This window comes from Aulonocara stuartgranti (assembly GCF_965226115.1).
Source record: "Aulonocara stuartgranti genome assembly, chromosome: 23".
In the NCBI taxonomy this organism is placed as follows: domain Eukaryota; kingdom Metazoa; phylum Chordata; class Actinopteri; order Cichliformes; family Cichlidae; genus Aulonocara; species Aulonocara stuartgranti.
The window spans coordinates 8332110-8349605 of NC_138958.1; the positions used below are offsets into that span (position 1 = coordinate 8332110).

The window sequence follows — 17496 nt, forward strand, 5'->3', positions numbered from 1 at the left end:
GGATCTCATTAAATATACAAACCTACACAGATATGTGATCTACAGCCTGCTGCAATCCCTTGTCATTTTGATATATGCTAACATTTCTGTGGTGACCTAAATATATGACGCATGTCAGGAAAATAAGAATAACAACATAAACACAATAAACACTGTGCGGTCATATTATTTAGGGCAGAGATGTGTTACATAAACATTTCTAAGATCATCCAGGAAGGAAATTTCTAAAGAGTTGATATTAACTTGCATCACAGAGGACTGAATAATTAGGACAGGCCTCCTAAGGAACTGACTGCCAGACTGTAATTACATTTTTTTTTTAGCTTTGGAGAAGAACAGCAATAATCGTAATGCAAACCTCTGTATAGAATAAGAGAACTTATGCTTTAGATGGGCAGTGCGGAGCTTTGCACAACATGATTAAAACTGTGATTATTTAATCAGGTTAGGTATCTAGCAAATTCTTTATCATTTTTACATTTTTTACAGGGGCTGGTGTATTGGTTAGCCTGGTGGTACGGGCTGGTGTCAGAATCCAGTACTTTTATCAAATCATTTAGGCAGTCTAAAAGGACCCTGGGGCATTTTGACTCACTAGAAGCAGTAGGGTCTGTATAGTGCCATATAAATAAATTAAAATGGAATACAATTGAGTTTTGTGTTAATAACATACTGTGAGTTATTCTGCTACTATTTTGAACTAAAGGAGGACAAATCGTAGTACTTGTTTCATTTCAGTATACAGAGTCAGGTGGGTCATGCAGTAAGATGCAAACTACAATCAAATGCTGGATCCGGTCAGTGCATCACACGCTGTGCACATACTCTTGGACAGTCACTCGTTTAATGAACAACCAACCTTTCTAGGTTATCATGGGGTTTTTCAGCTCTGTTTTTCCTGATATTTAAAACACACAGAGACCAGAGTATCAGACAGACATTTTTACATCTTACAGAATTTCAAATTAAATCATTTTATTTTGAGGTCCCAGGGCCATACATGACTCAAATAAAATAAATTCATGTCTGGCACTACAAAGACACTCAGCAGATGTCTCTGCAAAGAAAAAAAAGCCAGTTAGTCACCATTGGGTGGTGATGATACGATAACGGTTTGTTGTTTACTGTGCATCAGTGGATCTGATACTCTAAAGGCTGGATATGAAGCGACTTGTTGTTATAGCTGCTAAGTAACTCCACTTATCTGCTTTCATCGTCTTTACTATCATATCTTTCTCCTGCAAAGCACGTGCTTCAGTCTTTCTATTGATGACCTAAAACATAAATACTACAGCAGTCTACATCTTCATGTCAGTCAAGCACTGAATCAGCCAACCAGAAAACAGACCAGTTTACTCCACACCAGCACCATAAACCCAGCACCAGTAACCTGTGAATTAATATCTGGCAAGCTGACATTAATATTCGCTGCCTGTGTGTCTCAGCCTCAAAGTCCATTGGTACGACAGTGTTGCAGCATTGATTTAAAGGCTTTAAATGACGCGTGGGAAAATAAATCCATAATTTCCTTCATTTCCCCCCCGCACATGTAGGCCCGCACCATATGGCCTGCGCATGGTTTTCAAGCTGGCATAAACATCCTTATAATTCATCCCGACTGCCCATCGTTTAGGGGAAGACAAAGTAAAGGAGAACATCAACATACACCCTAAAGGCACCGATCGATACCTAACCGCTGATTGCAGATTAGCGGATGCCGCCGCACGGGGACTACAGTCTATTAATTGCAGACTAAAAAGCGCGTGGAGAACAAAGAATGTGGCCTCTGCTTTTCTCACATTTTTCACTGATAGCATCCAAACGGCGTTTAATTGATGAGGATTGTTTTGGGGTTTAAAAAGTAACGATTGAGCACAACCTGGCCTGTTGACATCGGCGTTTGCGCATTTCAAACCGGATCAAATTGCAAGTACCAGCCCATTTACAGCAAACACACACACACATACACAGACGAACACACACGGATCTGCGATGGATGGAGTAGAAGATCTGAGCAGGTCAATGGGTAAAATGAGGGGTGGTCTACAATGACAAGGTCAATAGCGTCGTGAAAATGGAAGTCAGTAACCATAAACACAAACCGACATGGAAGAGAAGAAGATAAAAAATCCCACCACCTTTGCTCGGAAACGCGATCCCCTCCTTCCGATCCGCGCTGAGGTAAACCCAGCTCCAGCTCCGACCCTTTTGTGTTGCTGATGCTGCGGGTGCCCGACACGGAGACGCACGCACCGCCCGACGGTCACAGCTGCACGCGTGAGAGATGGAGATGAAGATGGGAGGGTGTGGCTGCCAGAGAAAGGCGAGTGTCGGCGAAGTAACAGCGCATATATGAGCTCCGGTCACGATGCGAGCACGTTACTGTAACGTAAGCTCGTGCCTGTGGGTGGTAATGAAAGGAATGACGAACTGAATGGAAGTGAAAGCACCGAGGAGGGAAGGGAGGGCAGGGTGGTCTTCCTGCAGGTGTAAATCCTGCAAGGGTGTCTTGAGTCTGTGGTTTTCTTGTATGATGCCCAGTGATAATACAACCCTGAAGCATCACAGTTACACAGCAGACCGCTTACACCGTACTGTGGGCTGCGTGTAGGATAACCGGAGAAGGGCACATATATTCACCCCCCTTCACCCATCCAGCATATTAAGAGAAAGACTCATGTTTTGTCTCCAATCTTCAAAAGGCAAGAAGGCATGCGAGTCTCTCAAAAACTAATTAAGTAAAAAAGATTTGAAAAGACATCTGTAATCAGCAAAGCAGCAAAGGTGTCAGTAGTTTGAAAGTTACTGCCATAGAAAAGGGAAATACACAAAGATCACAAAAATAAACTACTTTGGCAAATTTTAACTAAGAAACTCACCACCAGGGGGCAGTGTTTTACCAGCCGGTGTGTTGAACTCTTTCCGAGGTGCTCAGCTGTTCTTTTAACTTTTGGCTGCATCTCCTGCCAGTCACTGGTGAATTTCTAGCTGTAGTCTCTCTTATATACAGTGGTATCAATGATTCCAGCTTTGGGCCAGACAGTTTTGTGGAGCAGTAAGGTGCAGCTGGATTGAAAAGGTGGATAAAAACAAGGAATGCTGTACATTTTAGGCTTTGTATTGAGTGCCTAGCAGGATGTATAGTTTTGAAATATAAACAGTTTGTGTTCACAGCTGATTCGTACTATATAAATGTTTTCAGTCTAAGGACCATAGATTAGTTGAGGACCTACCAAGCTATGTTTGAATGCGGAGATAAAAATCAGAAAATGCTAACTGGACTACATACACCAGCATGCATAGGGATACTTTGGTCCCCCCCCCCCCCCTCTCTCTAAAACAAAGCAGTAAGGATTTTATTTTGAAACTGTATATTCTAGTTAGCTTGATCAGTTTGCGCAGTTGAAAAACAGCGAGCAAAAGCACTTTACAGAAATTATTACATTTATTTTTCAACGTCAAACAATCTAGTTTGCATCATAAATTTAAAAAATATACATTTTTTGTTTTACTACAAAAATTCTACATGGGGAAAAAAAACTACACAAAGTTTTGTGCCTTTCTCCTATGATCTGTAACTTAATGCACATGTATTCAGAGATGATGCAGACGAAGACTGGAAAACTTAAATCATCACACTAAAAATTGCACTTATTTCTCTTATGAAATCTCAAGTAGTTTACCGTCTATGTTGTAAGTGTATTCTCAATAAATTAGAAATGAAACCTTCTGTGGTTTGTTAGGCAATTTTGAGAGTGTTTTTTTTTTCTTAGCAAAAACTGAGACTCCGATTTATCCCTGATTGAGGGGTTTTTATTTTGACAGTCAAAACAGGAAGTGCTTATATTAAAACACAAAAACACTTTTCGTGCACTTTTGAACTTAAGTATGGGTACGTGGTAGGTATTACTGTAGTTAGAGAGCAACTTAGAAAACCTGGTAGGCATCAAACAGACAAGCCGGACACAAACTATGCTCCCTCGGAGGCAGGAGTACGGCATGAAGAGGAGCGGAGGAGCGCGGAGCGGTTCGGTTATAAACTTCAGGTCAGCGATGAAGTTGAGCTCTGGCCGCCGCAGCTCCGCCGTGCTGCCGTCGCTGTTAACCTTCTTGGTCATCGTAGCATCCGGAGGCCTGCTGCTCATGATAGAGAAGGGAATGCTAAACGGCATGGAGACGCCTTCACCCCGCAGTAACGGCAGGCGACTAGACTTCCACCGGGGGCAGGCGGGGGGACGCAGCCCAGACGCGGCGGACCTGGAGTCCCAGGTAGAGGAATGTAACCCCACATGAAGATTTAGCTTAGATTTAGTCTGAATATTTCAGCATTTCGTAATAGTTGCTGATCGGTGATAAGCCGGAGGCTTAAGAGCCTTAGAGCAGTTTCCTCAGTGAAATGGTTGAAAGGTAGATTTTTGGTTGGTTTCCGTGAACGCTCGATTTAAACACCATCTTTGAATCCCTGCAGCCAACTTTGACATCATGGTACCCCTGATCAAATGTAGTTTCACTCCACATTCATGGGCGTAACTTTGTGCTGAACATTGGTGGTGGGGGGTGTAATCATCTGGGTAAATTCCCAAATGATTAAACATGCAACTATTTTGCTGGTAATAACTGAAATGAGTAAACAAAATCAACAGCCTATTTATTAATAACTGTATTGGGGGGGGAATCATAACCCTCCTGGAAATTATGCCCCTGTCCACATTACTGCAGTAAATAATATTTAAAGATCTTTAGTGAACTAAAACTAAACTAAAATTAGAAATAAAAGGAGTTGGTGAGTGGCTGTGAATAATACACGACCACCCCTCGGTAACACTTACTGGACATGCTCTGAACACGTTTCAGCTCCCCTCTAACAGGGACAGATGCACAAAGTGTTTACCACCTTAATACCAGCATTCACGTTAACTTTAAAGCTCCTTACTGTCATATTACATTGTGAATTACTGAGATTTTCCCGTTAAGTATAATATTCTACATTTCTGAGACATTTCCTTCTGAGATGTTTTTCCATACTTTATCTGCTTTAACACATTTCCAACTTTTGGGATAAATAATTTAACTCAAACCAGAAATCATTTTAAGCACTCAAAAGTGAACTGAAATGGAAAAATACACAGGAAATGACCATGTCATTATCTGCCTCATGAGATTTTGGTGCAGATATTTACTGACACTCAGGAAGTCCACACAACTGAGTCAAATGCCTTGAAAAAGCACTGTTTATATTCTTAAATTCAATGTCCATATTATTTTAAAGAAACTAAAACTGGAAACTAATGGGACTTCAAATTAAAAATTGTAATTAAATAAAGTAAAAATCAACTATAATAACAACTTAGTAAATTCACCAGTCACATCCACCTATAAAAAGTTTAAAGTGGCCAGAGTCTGTAACGAAAGATTAAATCGTGACATTTTTCTGCAAAACATCTACCCAGTAAAAAGTGTTGCACTTTCACACCACTGGAGGCCTCTTAAAGGGGATTCACACCATATACGAGGCTTTATTTGCAATTATACAGTTGCTGAAATGCTTTGGAAACCCACAAATACTGACATGTAACCACAAATGGGAGGAGGAGACATACAAGAAACAGCCAGAGTCAAATATCTATATAAAAAGATTTAAATGGTCCAGCTGTCCTCAAACAGCACCATTAAGGTTTCCCTGTTTATATTGATTGGTAGAATCACAAGTGAAATCCAGTCTATCAGCTAATAGACACGGTCAAAATTTCTTCAGGCTGGCTCGGCAAAGTATTTTCTACTTGTGCAAACATGTATTTGCCATACCCAACTTCAGGTTTATTGCGAACACAATACGAGGAAAACAGAAGGACTGAGATATCCTGAACCTCAGTGACAAATGTTTCAGTATTTTTTTTTTATTTGATGCTTGTTCAATTAAATTCAGTTTTATTTATAGAGAGCCAAATCACAACAATTGCCTCAAGGCTCTTTGTAATGTTAGGCAAAGACCAGACAATAATACAGAGGAAACGAGATCAGATGATACTCTATGAGCAAGCGCTTGGCAACAGTGGGAAGGAAAAACTGCCTTTTAACAGGAAGAAGCTTGCCAAGACCGGCTGTGGCCATGGCAGATGTGAGGGAAGGGAGATAGGACTAAAGACTCACAGTGGAAGAGAGCCAGAGACAAATAATAAGTAATGATTAAATGCAAAGTGGTATATGAACACAGGGAGTGTTCTTACTGTGTAAAATTAATGAAACACAGCTTGAAGTCACTGATTTCTGTTCACTTTTAGATCCTCCAGGAGATCCGTAACCGGACCATCAAAACCATGTGCAGTCACAAGAACATGCCCCACAGTGTGTGGTCACTGAGCCTCCTACAGAGGAAGACGCTGCTGCAGCATGTCCTCGTGAACGACGAGCACCGCTTCCTCTACTGCTACGTCCCCAAAGTGGCCTGCTCCAACTGGAAGAGGGTTCTGAAGGTCCTGAGCGGAGCCCTGGAAAACGTGGACGTCAACATCAAGATGGACCACCGCAGCGACCTGGTCTTCTTGTCCTCTCTGAAGCCCGAAGAGATCCGCTACCGCCTCAAGCATTACTTCAAGTTCATGTTTGTGCGAGAGCCCATGGAGCGCCTGCTTTCCGCATACAGGAACAAGTTTGGCGAGATAGAGTCCTACCAGAAAAAGTACGGCGTGGAGATCATAAAGCGTTACAGAAAAGGCCGCGCTAAGGATGCAGCTATAACAGGAGACGACGTGACTTTTGCAGAGTTTGTTCGTTACTTGTTAGACGAGGACGTGGAGCGCATGAATGAGCACTGGATGCCCATATATAACTTATGCCAACCTTGTGCTGTTTCTTATGATTTCATCGGGTCCTACGAGCACCTGGAAAGCGACGCGGAGTTTGTGCTCCAGCATGTTGGAGCGCCTCCTCATGTTCACTTTCCAGAAAGGCAAACGTGGTACAAGCCGGTCACCACGGAAACAATACACTATTATTTATGCAGCTTACCACAGAAGCTACTGAGAGAACTCCTGCCCAAGTACATTTTAGACTTTTCTCTATTCACATACCCTCTCCCCAACACAACCGCTGCACACTGTCGGCATTAAATGAGCAATGCTTTAAAGTTGTATTTTTTTTTTTATAGAAAACCGTTTGTACTATTTTTAAGGAACAAATTGTATTTTCAGAGCTGTTACACAGGTTTACTTGATGTCCGCGTGCCTTTTAAAAGTGCTGATTATTGGACGAGAAAGACCTGACTTCAGAACCACTAAAGCTTGAAATCAAATTCAAAAGAAAAGGTCAACCAAACCATACGTTATGTCAGCTGTTACAGTAATTATATCTGCTCAGTATACAACAATGGAAATATTAATATGGTTGCAAGACCAAACTCTGTTTTTATTTGTTGCTTTATACACTGTAGACCTTAGAAAAAAATTGTTCAGTGGTTTTAGTGGGCATTCAGTGGTTTAGCAGGCTAAAACACGCACCATGTGCTGGGATGGTCAAGGGTTTCATATCAAGCTTATTTAATGCTCAATCGCAGCCTCTCATTGCCAGCTCCTCTCCCTCTTTGATGTAACTGAGATTATTTACCATGTAATAAAACTGAAGTTTACCTTTTCTGATGTTCGTTTGCAGTTTTTAATTACTTTATTTATGAATAATTTAAGCATAATATACATAATACAAAAAAAACCTCACACAAAATGAACACTTGCTACATGTGGTTAAAGATGGTGGGAATCACATTCATTTTTTTGGGACTTCTTTATGAAGCTTTTGTTTTTAAATCAATAGAAAATACTTAATCTACAGTGCAAGTAACACATTCAAAAAACATTGTTAGAAATGTTAGAAAAATCTTCACCTTTAGTACAAACGTTATTTAAACAGCCCTGGTTGCCCTTTTGTTGAACGGAACAATAAAGTTTCTATGAGGTACTCCACAGGTTAAACTGTGGTTTACAGAGGCCTTCATTTTTTATGTCCAAAGTCAAGACATCACTCACAAGCTTCTAGTGGGTTCTGACTCACTTGTCAGTGCCTTCATTTAATCTTTGTTCCAATCAATCCTTGAAGCTCACACTCCTAAAAACAGAAGGGAGGAAGAGAGGTTTTAAACACATGATAATAGTCATAATAATGGCAATAAATCAAGCCTCAACATTTTCAGCCTCAACTTAAGATCATATTGGTTTTAAATGTCTTTCACCTTATTTCCCAAACTGTTATGTTTATGGCTTACTTGTCTGCTGATTTATCAGTGGAGTGATCAAGAGATCGGAGGATGGAGCGTTCTGGTGAGATGTGGTGAGAGCTGCTGGAGACGCTGAGGGATGATGAGGTTTGCAGGGTTGAGAACGACAGACCCTGTCTGCGCATTTCCTGAACTGCCCTTTCACTGAGGTGAGAGAGAGAAAGGAGGCAACAAAACAGCATCAGAATATTTGTATCTGCGGTCACGTCCTTGTAGCTACAAAGTTGATCTGACCTGATGGGGTGATGACAAAACCCCATCAGTCTTCTACGGCTGAGGGGTAAAAATGAAGAGTGAGGTTGTTTTGGAGAATTAAATGTCAGAAATCGTTTCATCCAACTTCAAATGTATTTGGCCAGTTTTTTACAGCTAAAATTAAAAACCCAATGTAATTACTCTTTTTTTTTTTTTTTTAAGTGGAATGATATTTAAGACTGCTGTTACATCAGCTGTATTTACTCGTGTTATGAAGCTGCAGTAGCTGAGTGATATGATGGAATATTGCATCAATCCTGACAGATGTGGTGCACTCAGGGTGAAATTTTGATAACCAAACATTTCTGGTTCAGAGTTAACATTACGTGATTACCCAAAAAATTAATAATGACATTTTTCCAATGCAACACACTGATATCACCTGCTCTGTATTAGTAAGTGGTTTCATGGGATGGATAGAGTTGCAAAAATACTTTTTTTTGGCACTTTTGAGATTTTCGGTCTCATGTAATGAAAATATTGATTTCTTTTTGATTAATCTAGAAACAATTGCTATCAGATTCATCAATAACGCCCACAGATAGACTGATAGGTTACTTTATTAATCCCCAAAGAGAAACTGCTGTTATAAGCATCACTGTAAAGACAAACAGTCGTGTAGCTCACCGCTCAAAGCGCTCAGTGGTCAGCTGCCTTTTCAGAACGTCAATCTCTGTCTGCAATTGAGAGACTTTGCCGCGAAGCTGGGACACCTCCCTGGCATGCTCTGCACTTTACACAGACACACAAGTTACCAACTTTTTCTTTAGGAAGGAGATTTCTTTTAACAAGTAGAGTGAACGGGATTTATTTACGTTTTGCTGTCAGCCAAGGTGAGCCTGTCTCGTAGCACTTTCAGCTCTGACTCTCGTTCGCTGGCTGTCAGATGTGTTTGAAACTCCTTTTGCCGATTTGTGGAGAGCAGTGTCTCGAGGTTACGCACAGTCAGCCGCTCGCTGGCTAACTGCTTCTTGAGAATCTCCGCCTCTGACCGGACATCCTCCAGTTCTCCTGTAACCTAAAAACAAAAAGCAAATATCATAATTAAGTTTGAAGGAAAACAGGATGTGAACAGTTTCCTGCCAAGACCAGAAAAAACACTGTAATAAATAAGCCGGCACCACAGCAAGCCTCACCCGCTCGAGGTCCATGCTCCTGGAGGTGAGCTGACGTGCAGTGAGCTCCTTGCTCGAGTCTAGTTTGACACATAGCTCCCTAACTGAAGCCAGATCTGCGAGGAGAGCAGCCTTCTCTTCCTGTGCTTTGTGTAGCTCTTCCTCTAATCGGGACATCCCACGAACCAACGAGGAAACTTGCGCCTCGTAAGCCTGGATCGCCTGCATGTGCTTGGATAAACAGAAAAGTGAAAAAGGGTGCATTTCAGACACATTTGTTTAAAGACTGAAATTAACATTCATTTAACTTGTTTACCTAGAATAGCAGCTAGAAATGTCTCTGTAATCTTTTTCCAGTGCCACATCTCACCTGTTGGATTTCCTTTTCCTGTTGGCCGACTGCATCTCGGAGGTGTCTGCGTTCTGTGTCTGAAGAGAGCAGCTCCAGGCGGATGGAGTTGCTGAGGCCTTCAGCCTGCTGTAACTTTTGGTTCCGCTCCTCCATCTCCATGTGGGACAACCTGAACCGCTCCAACAAATCCCTGTTCTCTTGTTCCTGTGGGTCAACAGAGCTGTCAGAAGAAGGCTTCTACAAGGGCTTCCAGGTAATTATAATATGTGTAAAGTCGCAAACATAAAATACAGGAGCAAAGGGATATGTTCTTGCCTTTGTGGCAATCAGCTTCTCTACTCTGGCCACTTCAGAAATGTAAGAATGGAGCCTCAACTTGAGCTCATCCTTCTCATGTAAAGACTCTTCCATTTCTGCATGTACAGCCTGGACAAAAAAGATGCAAGTAGCTAGTGTCACTTCTATTATTTTGGTACATGACACAGAAGACTCAACATTGATTACAGTAATTGTGATTTTTTTTATTTACTTGGTTCTCCCTGGTCATTGTGGCTAGGTCATCTTGCAGTCTCCTGTTCTCTCGGACTATAATTTCCTTCTCTCTCCTGAGTCCAGCCAGCTCCTCCTGAGACGCATCCAGCTGTCTCCTGAGGCTGTTCAACTCCCTCTCACGACTGTTTAACGCTCCTTGAAGCTGACTGAAAGAATTTAAAATATTGGTTCATAAAAAGAAAAACTTTATTTCTTACGTTGGGTTTTTATCCTAATATTTACTTAAATAAAACCGACATTGAACCCCAAGAACACAGTACTCACGCTAACGAGCTGTCCATGTTTGTGACTGTGAGTCTCACGTCTTCAAGGGTCTTTTCCTGTGTAAATATCAAGAGTTTACCTCATTAATTTTTTAAATAACATGTTTTAGATGCAAATGCAAAGTGCATTTTAATAGAAAACCCATGTGTATTTAGTTACTGTATTTATTCCTTCCTCATGTGATTCCAGTGTATGAGTACAACTCATTATCCAAAGCCTTCTTTTTGTACAAATCCATGGTTTGTTTCTTGAGCCACAGATTAGTTCATATAATATGTTCTTTGCAAACAATAGCTAGAGTGGACACATCTCTCCATTAGTTATGTAAAAGCTTTCAGTTATAAACCGGTTCTTGTGTGACACACTCAATGTTTCGATCATGGATTCAGTCTCAGCTTCAGACCCACTACTCCCATAATAAATCCATTAAGTTTATCCGGAGGGACAAAGAAGACAGAGCTATTTAGTTAGATCCACTCTTCTTTTGACCCAAAAGACTGGGCCACAAAACACTGAACTGGTGTACGCGTACTAGGCACAGTTGACTTACACAGCGTCCAAGCACAATTCCCCATCCAGGTCCAAGTACGCTTGTGTTTCTCTCAGCATCTCAACTCCTCTCTCGTAGTTGCTCTCAATTGCACACATGGTTTTGAAAAGTGCTCTTGTAGAGCACAAAGAGGCTCATGATTTTATTTGAAATATTTTTCTTTTGGAAGTGGTTATGGAAGTGGTTGTCTTACATGCCTCAAAGAGTTAATTATTTGACAGCAATTTTCACAGAGACAGCTGGCACAGTATCCAGCGATCACACCCGTCACATGAACTGGACATTAGGGGTCAGATGTGAGATTTGACCTTTAAGATTTCACATATGGACATGAAATTCGATCCTTTCATAAAAGTTTGTAATCTTGAACCTTAAAAAAAATAAAAAATAAATAAAATAAAAAATACTACCTTGTTGGATAGTTCCTCTTGAAGAGCAACCAGTTTCTCAGTCTTTTGATCCACCTCATCCTGCAGAGCATCTTTTTCTTTATCCAGGGCAGAGATTGACTTGTGAAGAACAGCTACTTCCCCTTTGTGCTTGGAACTCTGCTGACTCAGCTCCCCTGGAAGGCAAACTAAAATTCAGCAAACAGGAAACAGAGCCTTACAGAAAAAGAAAAAAGCGTAATGACTGTTTCAACATATTCACCTATTCTCTCCTCAAGTTTTTCTATCTGCACATGGGAAGCATGCAGCTCATTCATCTTCACAGATAGCCTGTGCTGAGTATCAGACAGTGACTTCTCCATCTGCTCCTGTAGCAGCCTACAGACAGGCAGGGAAAATCCCATCAGCTCTCCAACAACTGGTGACAAGTATAACAATCCCTTAGTGCAGCATCAAGAATGATGACGTTTCAGATGAGGAAGTCTAAAGAAACCAATATGTTCTATTTTTGAGCTTAATACATTTTGGGTACTTTTTGTATTTGGTGTGATTAAAAATAAACAAAAAACAAAAACGTTGCTACTCCGTCCTATAAAAATCATAAGGTCATATCTTTGTGCACGAGGACAGCTTCCAACACAGCTCCCAGAAGTTCTGTTCGGACCACTCACAGAAAACCATCTGCAGAGACTTGCACACAGAGCAAACATAAACTTGAACTAGAAGTTTAATGCTAAGAATCATCACTGATGATGAAAGCTGTGTATCTGGCTATGATCCAGTCAGTGACTAATGAGCAGTTTTCTTTAGAAAACCCAGCAATATCCAACCCCAGTGGTCAGGAGTGCCACCAAGAGAATACTGTTTAAAGACATTAGATATTCACAGGGTTAGACACAGATTTACACACAATTGTATCCTCCAGGGTCAAATTTAAATAGGGTAACTTTTTGTTTTGTGAAGTGTCGAGAAACTGTTCCACTGCACCACATATATAATGTGATAAATTTGTGATACAATAATATAAAGCATTTTACAGAACTGAACTATGGCACCATTAGTTGGTTACATTATAAAGATCCTCAAGTGGAAGTGAACACCGCTGATATAACCAGCAATTCAAACCTCAGAGCATTAGACTCAACCCTCTGCTGGGCGACCTCCTCTCCATTGTGGACCATAGCAGCAGACTGAACCTTCAGCTCCTCCTCTGCAGCCTCCTTGCTCTCCTTTAGCAGGGATACTTGTGATTGGAGATCCAGTCTCTCCCGTTCCAGCTGCACTCCAAAAATATACATGAACATTACATAATATCACAGTATAGTGAGAATTCAAGTGCTGGAAGGTTCAAATAACTAAACCTATTAAATGAAATATCCCAACTCACACGCTTTACAGCATTCTCCAGGTTAAGAATCTTCCTCTCTTCCCCTTGTCTGTCTGTTAGAGCTGAAGTCTGTGCAACCTGCAGATACATGTGCACAGCATGTGTCTGCAGAGCTGTAACGGCGCATCAGAATCACGTGCAGATTTAAAGGCTGTATTCTTGCACTGACCTTTAACCTCTCCATCAGTGTGTCTCTTTCAGTCGTCATCTGCTCGAGCTTTGCTTCTGCTCGTTTGATCTCCTCCTGTAGTTTCACAACATTACTCGACGTATCTACTCTGCGGGTAAGCTTCAGCTCATCCTGAGTCTGAATGAAACAGAATCATATCATGTAAAAACAAAAAGATTTATTCAAATGTGTTATTGGTGCAAATGTAAAGCATCTAAAACTTACTTGTTTAAAGAGGGTTTTGAAATGATCCCTCTCATTGCTCAGGGACTTTATATTATTTTGAATGTCCTCCATGTGCTTCTCAAAATCCAAGAGAGCAACCTTCAGCTCATCTCTTTCCTGAATTACACGAAGCAGCTCCGCTTCTGCAGCACCTCCCTGAAAATTTGAAGTCATTGTTCTTTAGTATCAGTTTAACATGAAACTACCTCAATTAGAAATTTGCTAGTTTCTTTTTTATTGACTCTTACCCTGACTACTTTGGACCCAGGACTCCTGCCCCTGCTTGGGCTACGGCTAGGGCTTATGTCAACACCGCCAGCTCCTCTGGCTCTTTTGTAACGCTCAGATTCTTTGCGATAGTAATCCCTCTCCTCCTCTAGACTCTTGACAAATGCATCGAGACGAGACGGAGAGCGTTCCCTTCCACAAACGCCATATTTAGTACGCATGGCCTCCAACTCCAGCACCAGCTCTTTGTCTAGGATATAACATCAAGTGCGTATATAAACACTGCAATGCATATATAGCTGCTGAGGTATTTCCACTGCTGCTCACCAGCTGCCATCATTTTCTCTACTTTGTCCTGAAGCCTGTTTTTCTCATCCTCCAAGAAATTCACGAGTCCCTCCATCTTCTCATTCTGCTCTTTGAGCTCCACCAGCTGATCTCTCAGACGATCTTTTTCAAAGTCACTTTCAGATTGCTCCTGAAGTAAATAAGTAATAGAAGTTTAAGCAAAAGGTATATTATACTGTAAAGTAGGAAATCTAGAGTTAGAACAGTGTATACTACTACTTACCCTTCTTGTCTTTGTGATAATAGCCTCCAGATCTTCGATCATTTTCTGCTGCCTTTGAATTTCTTTCTGTTGAGAAAACAGTTTGAAGTCCATTCTTAATGGATGAATTACACTGAATGCTTTTAAGCCAAGAACTCCAGGATCATCACATTGCTTACTTTAGTTTCTTGTAGCTCCATGTCAGCAGTTTCCAGCACGCGCTCTTTGTCCATCTCCATTCGCTTTGCGAGGTCGTCGATGTGCGTCAGCTCTTCACACAGTTCCAGGTTCTTTAAAGACAGATTGGCTACTTCGGTGGAGGCGTCCTTTTTTTTCTGCTGCAGTCCGTCTATTTTCTGCTCCAGCGTCCTGTTGGTCTCCTGTAAGTAATCAATCTGCACACAAACATATCAAGAGATTGTACTAAACTACCAGCAACCATTCAAACCAAATTTCTTTACTCCACTTTTATGCTGTGACTGTAGAGCTTGCCTGCAGGTTAAGATGGGCGATTAGTTTTTCGTTGCTGATGTTCTGAGCCTCAAGAGAAATTATGTCATGAGGTCGGCCGCCATGAAGTGCGCCATTCAGGCGGTCAATCTCTTTGTCCCTCTCCTCCACCTAACAGAAGTGCGTTTTAAAAAATAGAGCTGATTACCTCTATGACAACTTAAAATATTCACAACGTAACAAGCACCCACTTAACGTACCTGAGTATTTAAATGTTTTGCAACTTCTTGAGCATTTCCAAGGTCTAGTTTCAATTTGACAACACCTTCCTGCAACTCCTGAATTCTACACAAAAATTGGAGCGAGTCAGACAGAATAAATGCAGATACAAACATTAATAATCAACAATTTAATTAAGCAACTACAACAACTTTCAGTCACAAAAGAAAACAAACCTTCCATCTGCCAGCTGCAGTAGATCAGCTATGTACGGATCATCAGGTTGCTGCACAGGATAAGCTGATGTTGAAGACGGAGGTACTAGTTCGTCAATCTGCATTCTCTGCCGTCTGAAAGGAATACTGCGTTTTTTTCCACCTGTTAAAAGCACGAGAGGGGTCAAGATTAAATATACCTAGATGGAATATCATTTTAAGTCCACTATCTAAGAGTTTAGGCCTTACCCCTCCCCTGTCAGTACCTGGTGTCTGAACAACAGCTTGCAGGTTCTTCTCCTGAAGCTGCTGAATGCGTTCAGATTTAGCCTTGCTATCCTTCTCCAGGCAGCGAACCTTGTGCACATACTGATTATTTAAAAACTTCAGATCAGTCGTCTCATGGTCCAGTTTTCTGATGTTGGTTTTGAGCTCTGGAGCCAGACAGGAAAAAAAATGTTGTCTGTTGTGTATGCAGGTGATGAATATGAGGAAAATGATTCAAACTGTGCTGAAGAGCCAGTGCTTGCTTATTATAACGCAGTTATTACCACTAATGACACGCTCTTTCTCGTCCTTCAATTTTAGAAGCTTAAGGTGTAGCTCATTGTTTTCCCTGACCAACCGGGCATTCTCTGTCCTGTATGGCTCCAGAAGAGAGTCTACGTTTCGGTTTTCTTTGTCAGACTTCCCTGCTGACAGTTTGGCATTGCGCAGGCTTTCAGTTGTGTGGACCAAGTCACTGTAACACAAAGAAAGACATGGCTGAACTACACTGGACCACATGGTGATATTAAGAGAATGAGGGTACATGGTTCAGAGGTTTCACACCTGAAGAGTTTCTCCACAAGTGGCAGTGACTCGATTCCCAGCGGTTGCCGGTAGCCCAGCTGGTCCAGACGTTTTCGCAAATTAACAAACTTCCTTTCTGCATTGCTGGTCATGGTTGGGAGCCGATATTGACCTTGGTGACTGCTATCAGCCTAATCGCAAATAAGATGACGTTAAAAGGATGTCAGTATTGTCTCACATCTGTTTGTTGCTGTTCTAAAAATGAATGTAAATTTCAGGGGATACGCAGGGGACACAGGCCCCAAAAGATTTAAAACACGTTTGCCCCTCCAATAGGTTTAAGGTTACTCATCAAAGAAACATTCTCATAGAATGGGTCATGTTTATTCCCAAAATGTGTTTAGGAACTTCAAGTTCCAGACACTTTTGTGCTTCAAAACGGGCCCTTCAGGATGATTACATATGCAAGCACAATTGATCTGCATGGAACTTACATTACCTACCTATGAAAAAAAAATACATAAGTTAATATTTTAGAATTTTTCTGCTAAACATAAAAATACAATCACTGTCTTCTAGTTTGCCAGCTACTTTGGAGGTAACATTATTGCGTTAAACAATAAGTAACTTAACCTAATGCATTTTTTTGAATGTGCCAGATGATTTTAACATGACCAGACATTTTGCTGTAACACATCTGAGTTAAGACAGGTTTATTTATCACTGATCACATTTAACCAGGTTTCCTCTCCAAATAAAGTATCAAATCAAGTTAGACCACTCCAACTTTGACATTTAGCCTGTGGCAAGAACAGCCAAGAAAACAAATTCATAAGATATTTACTAAAATGTTTATTATTCATAATTGACTGTGTTGAGTTTATAGAATGGCTAAAAGAAGTTAGCAAGTCTTTTTAATGTTTGCTAACGTTAAGCAGCAAGTTTAACATTAAGCATGTTAGCTCATCAGAGACATTAGCCTTATGCGTTTATTAACACTGAGGTAACTTTTTGTTGTCGTTTTGTCGCCTGCAGTAGCCTGTTAGTTAGCAAAGCTTGACGACTAACGAGCTAGCGTTAAATCCCAGAACGATCACAGCTTGTCTTACCCTGGAAGTGCTTTCCTAGCGGCTAACGTTAGCCCGTCCAGCGTAATTCTACATCACCGACAGTATGTTTCCATTTCCTTTGACCAATGACTTGCACGAGCCACATTATAACGTATCATATATGTTTTCTGGTAGTGTTAGACAATCTTCAATTCTGAGTTGACACGTTTCCGCGGTAAAGTGGTTTGAAAAGAGCGCCGATGGTCTCCGGTTTGGATTCGTCACCATGGAAGTAAGAGTCTAGGGGAAGTATTTGGAGCTGCGTGTTTTGTGCACCGGTGCTGCCCGTTCTGAAAGCGGACGGGTGGTGTCGACAAAGTTATTTAGCCCAAACAGTAAATATTAACGCAAGGGCGTTTCCAGATATTTTCGATCGGGGAAGGGGGGACTAATATCAAGCAGGGGAGGA

At 41.2% G+C, this 17496-nt stretch overlaps 3 protein-coding genes across 4 annotated transcripts in view; 1 reads left to right on the forward strand and 2 right to left on the reverse strand.

The window, feature by feature from the left end:
• cracd (capping protein inhibiting regulator of actin dynamics) overlaps nt 1-2356 on the reverse strand; it is a 28268-nt gene extending 25912 nt beyond the window's left edge. The window contains exon 1 of one of the 2 annotated variants that reach the window (XM_082524006.1): nt 2139-2356. The gene's annotated coding sequence lies outside the window, so the exon portion shown is untranslated. The remainder of the gene's footprint in view (nt 1-2138) is intronic. The other variant, XM_082524005.1, reaches the window with a different exon arrangement.
• Nucleotides 2357-3665: 1309 nt separating this feature from the next.
• Nucleotides 3666-7629, forward strand: chst14 (carbohydrate (N-acetylgalactosamine 4-0) sulfotransferase 14). Its single transcript, XM_082524201.1, has 2 exons — nt 3666-4269; nt 6282-7629. The coding sequence occupies exons 1-2, from the start codon at nt 3973-3975 to the stop codon at nt 7107-7109; spliced, it is 1125 nt and encodes a 374-aa protein (XP_082380327.1). The 5' UTR covers nt 3666-3972; the 3' UTR covers nt 7110-7629.
• An 11-nt stretch (nt 7630-7640) lies between these two features.
• On the reverse strand, nt 7641-17408 carry cep135 (centrosomal protein 135). Its single transcript, XM_082524200.1, has 26 exons — nt 17088-17408; nt 16018-16169; nt 15738-15928; nt 15453-15620; nt 15208-15349; nt 15013-15097; nt 14795-14923; nt 14482-14697; nt 14324-14389; nt 14080-14230; nt 13773-14002; nt 13525-13680; nt 13300-13437; nt 13131-13208; nt 12869-13020; nt 12006-12121; nt 11765-11919; nt 10805-10860; nt 10518-10686; nt 10304-10414; nt 10007-10192; nt 9658-9867; nt 9337-9539; nt 9149-9253; nt 8255-8410; nt 7641-8097 (listed from the first exon to the last, which is right to left on the reverse strand). Exons 2-26 carry the CDS (start codon nt 16128-16130, stop codon nt 8076-8078), a joined length of 3504 nt encoding a protein of 1167 aa, XP_082380326.1. The 5' UTR covers nt 16131-16169; nt 17088-17408; the 3' UTR covers nt 7641-8075.
• Between the last annotated feature and the right edge of the window lie 88 nt (nt 17409-17496).

Excerpts from the sequence above, each read along its gene's own strand:
- chst14 (XM_082524201.1), top strand. The coding sequence starts at position 3,973 with ATGCTCCCTCGGAGGCAGGAGTACGGCATGAAGAGGAGCGGAGGAGCG. Across the intron at positions 4,270-6,281 it reads CGGCGGACCTGGAGTCCCAG|ATCCTCCAGGAGATCCGTAA; the intron begins GTAGAGGAATGT and ends GTTCACTTTTAG.
- cep135 (XM_082524200.1), bottom strand. The coding sequence starts at position 16,130 with ATGACCAGCAATGCAGAAAGGAAGTTTGTTAATTTGCGAAAACGTCTG. Across the intron at positions 10,193-10,303 it reads AGAAGCTGATTGCCACAAAG|GAACAAGAGAACAGGGATTT; the intron begins GCAAGAACATAT and ends GTTGACCCACAG. Across the intron at positions 9,254-9,336 it reads ACCTTGGCTGACAGCAAAAC|TGCAGAGCATGCCAGGGAGG; the intron begins GTAAATAAATCC and ends GTCTGTGTAAAG.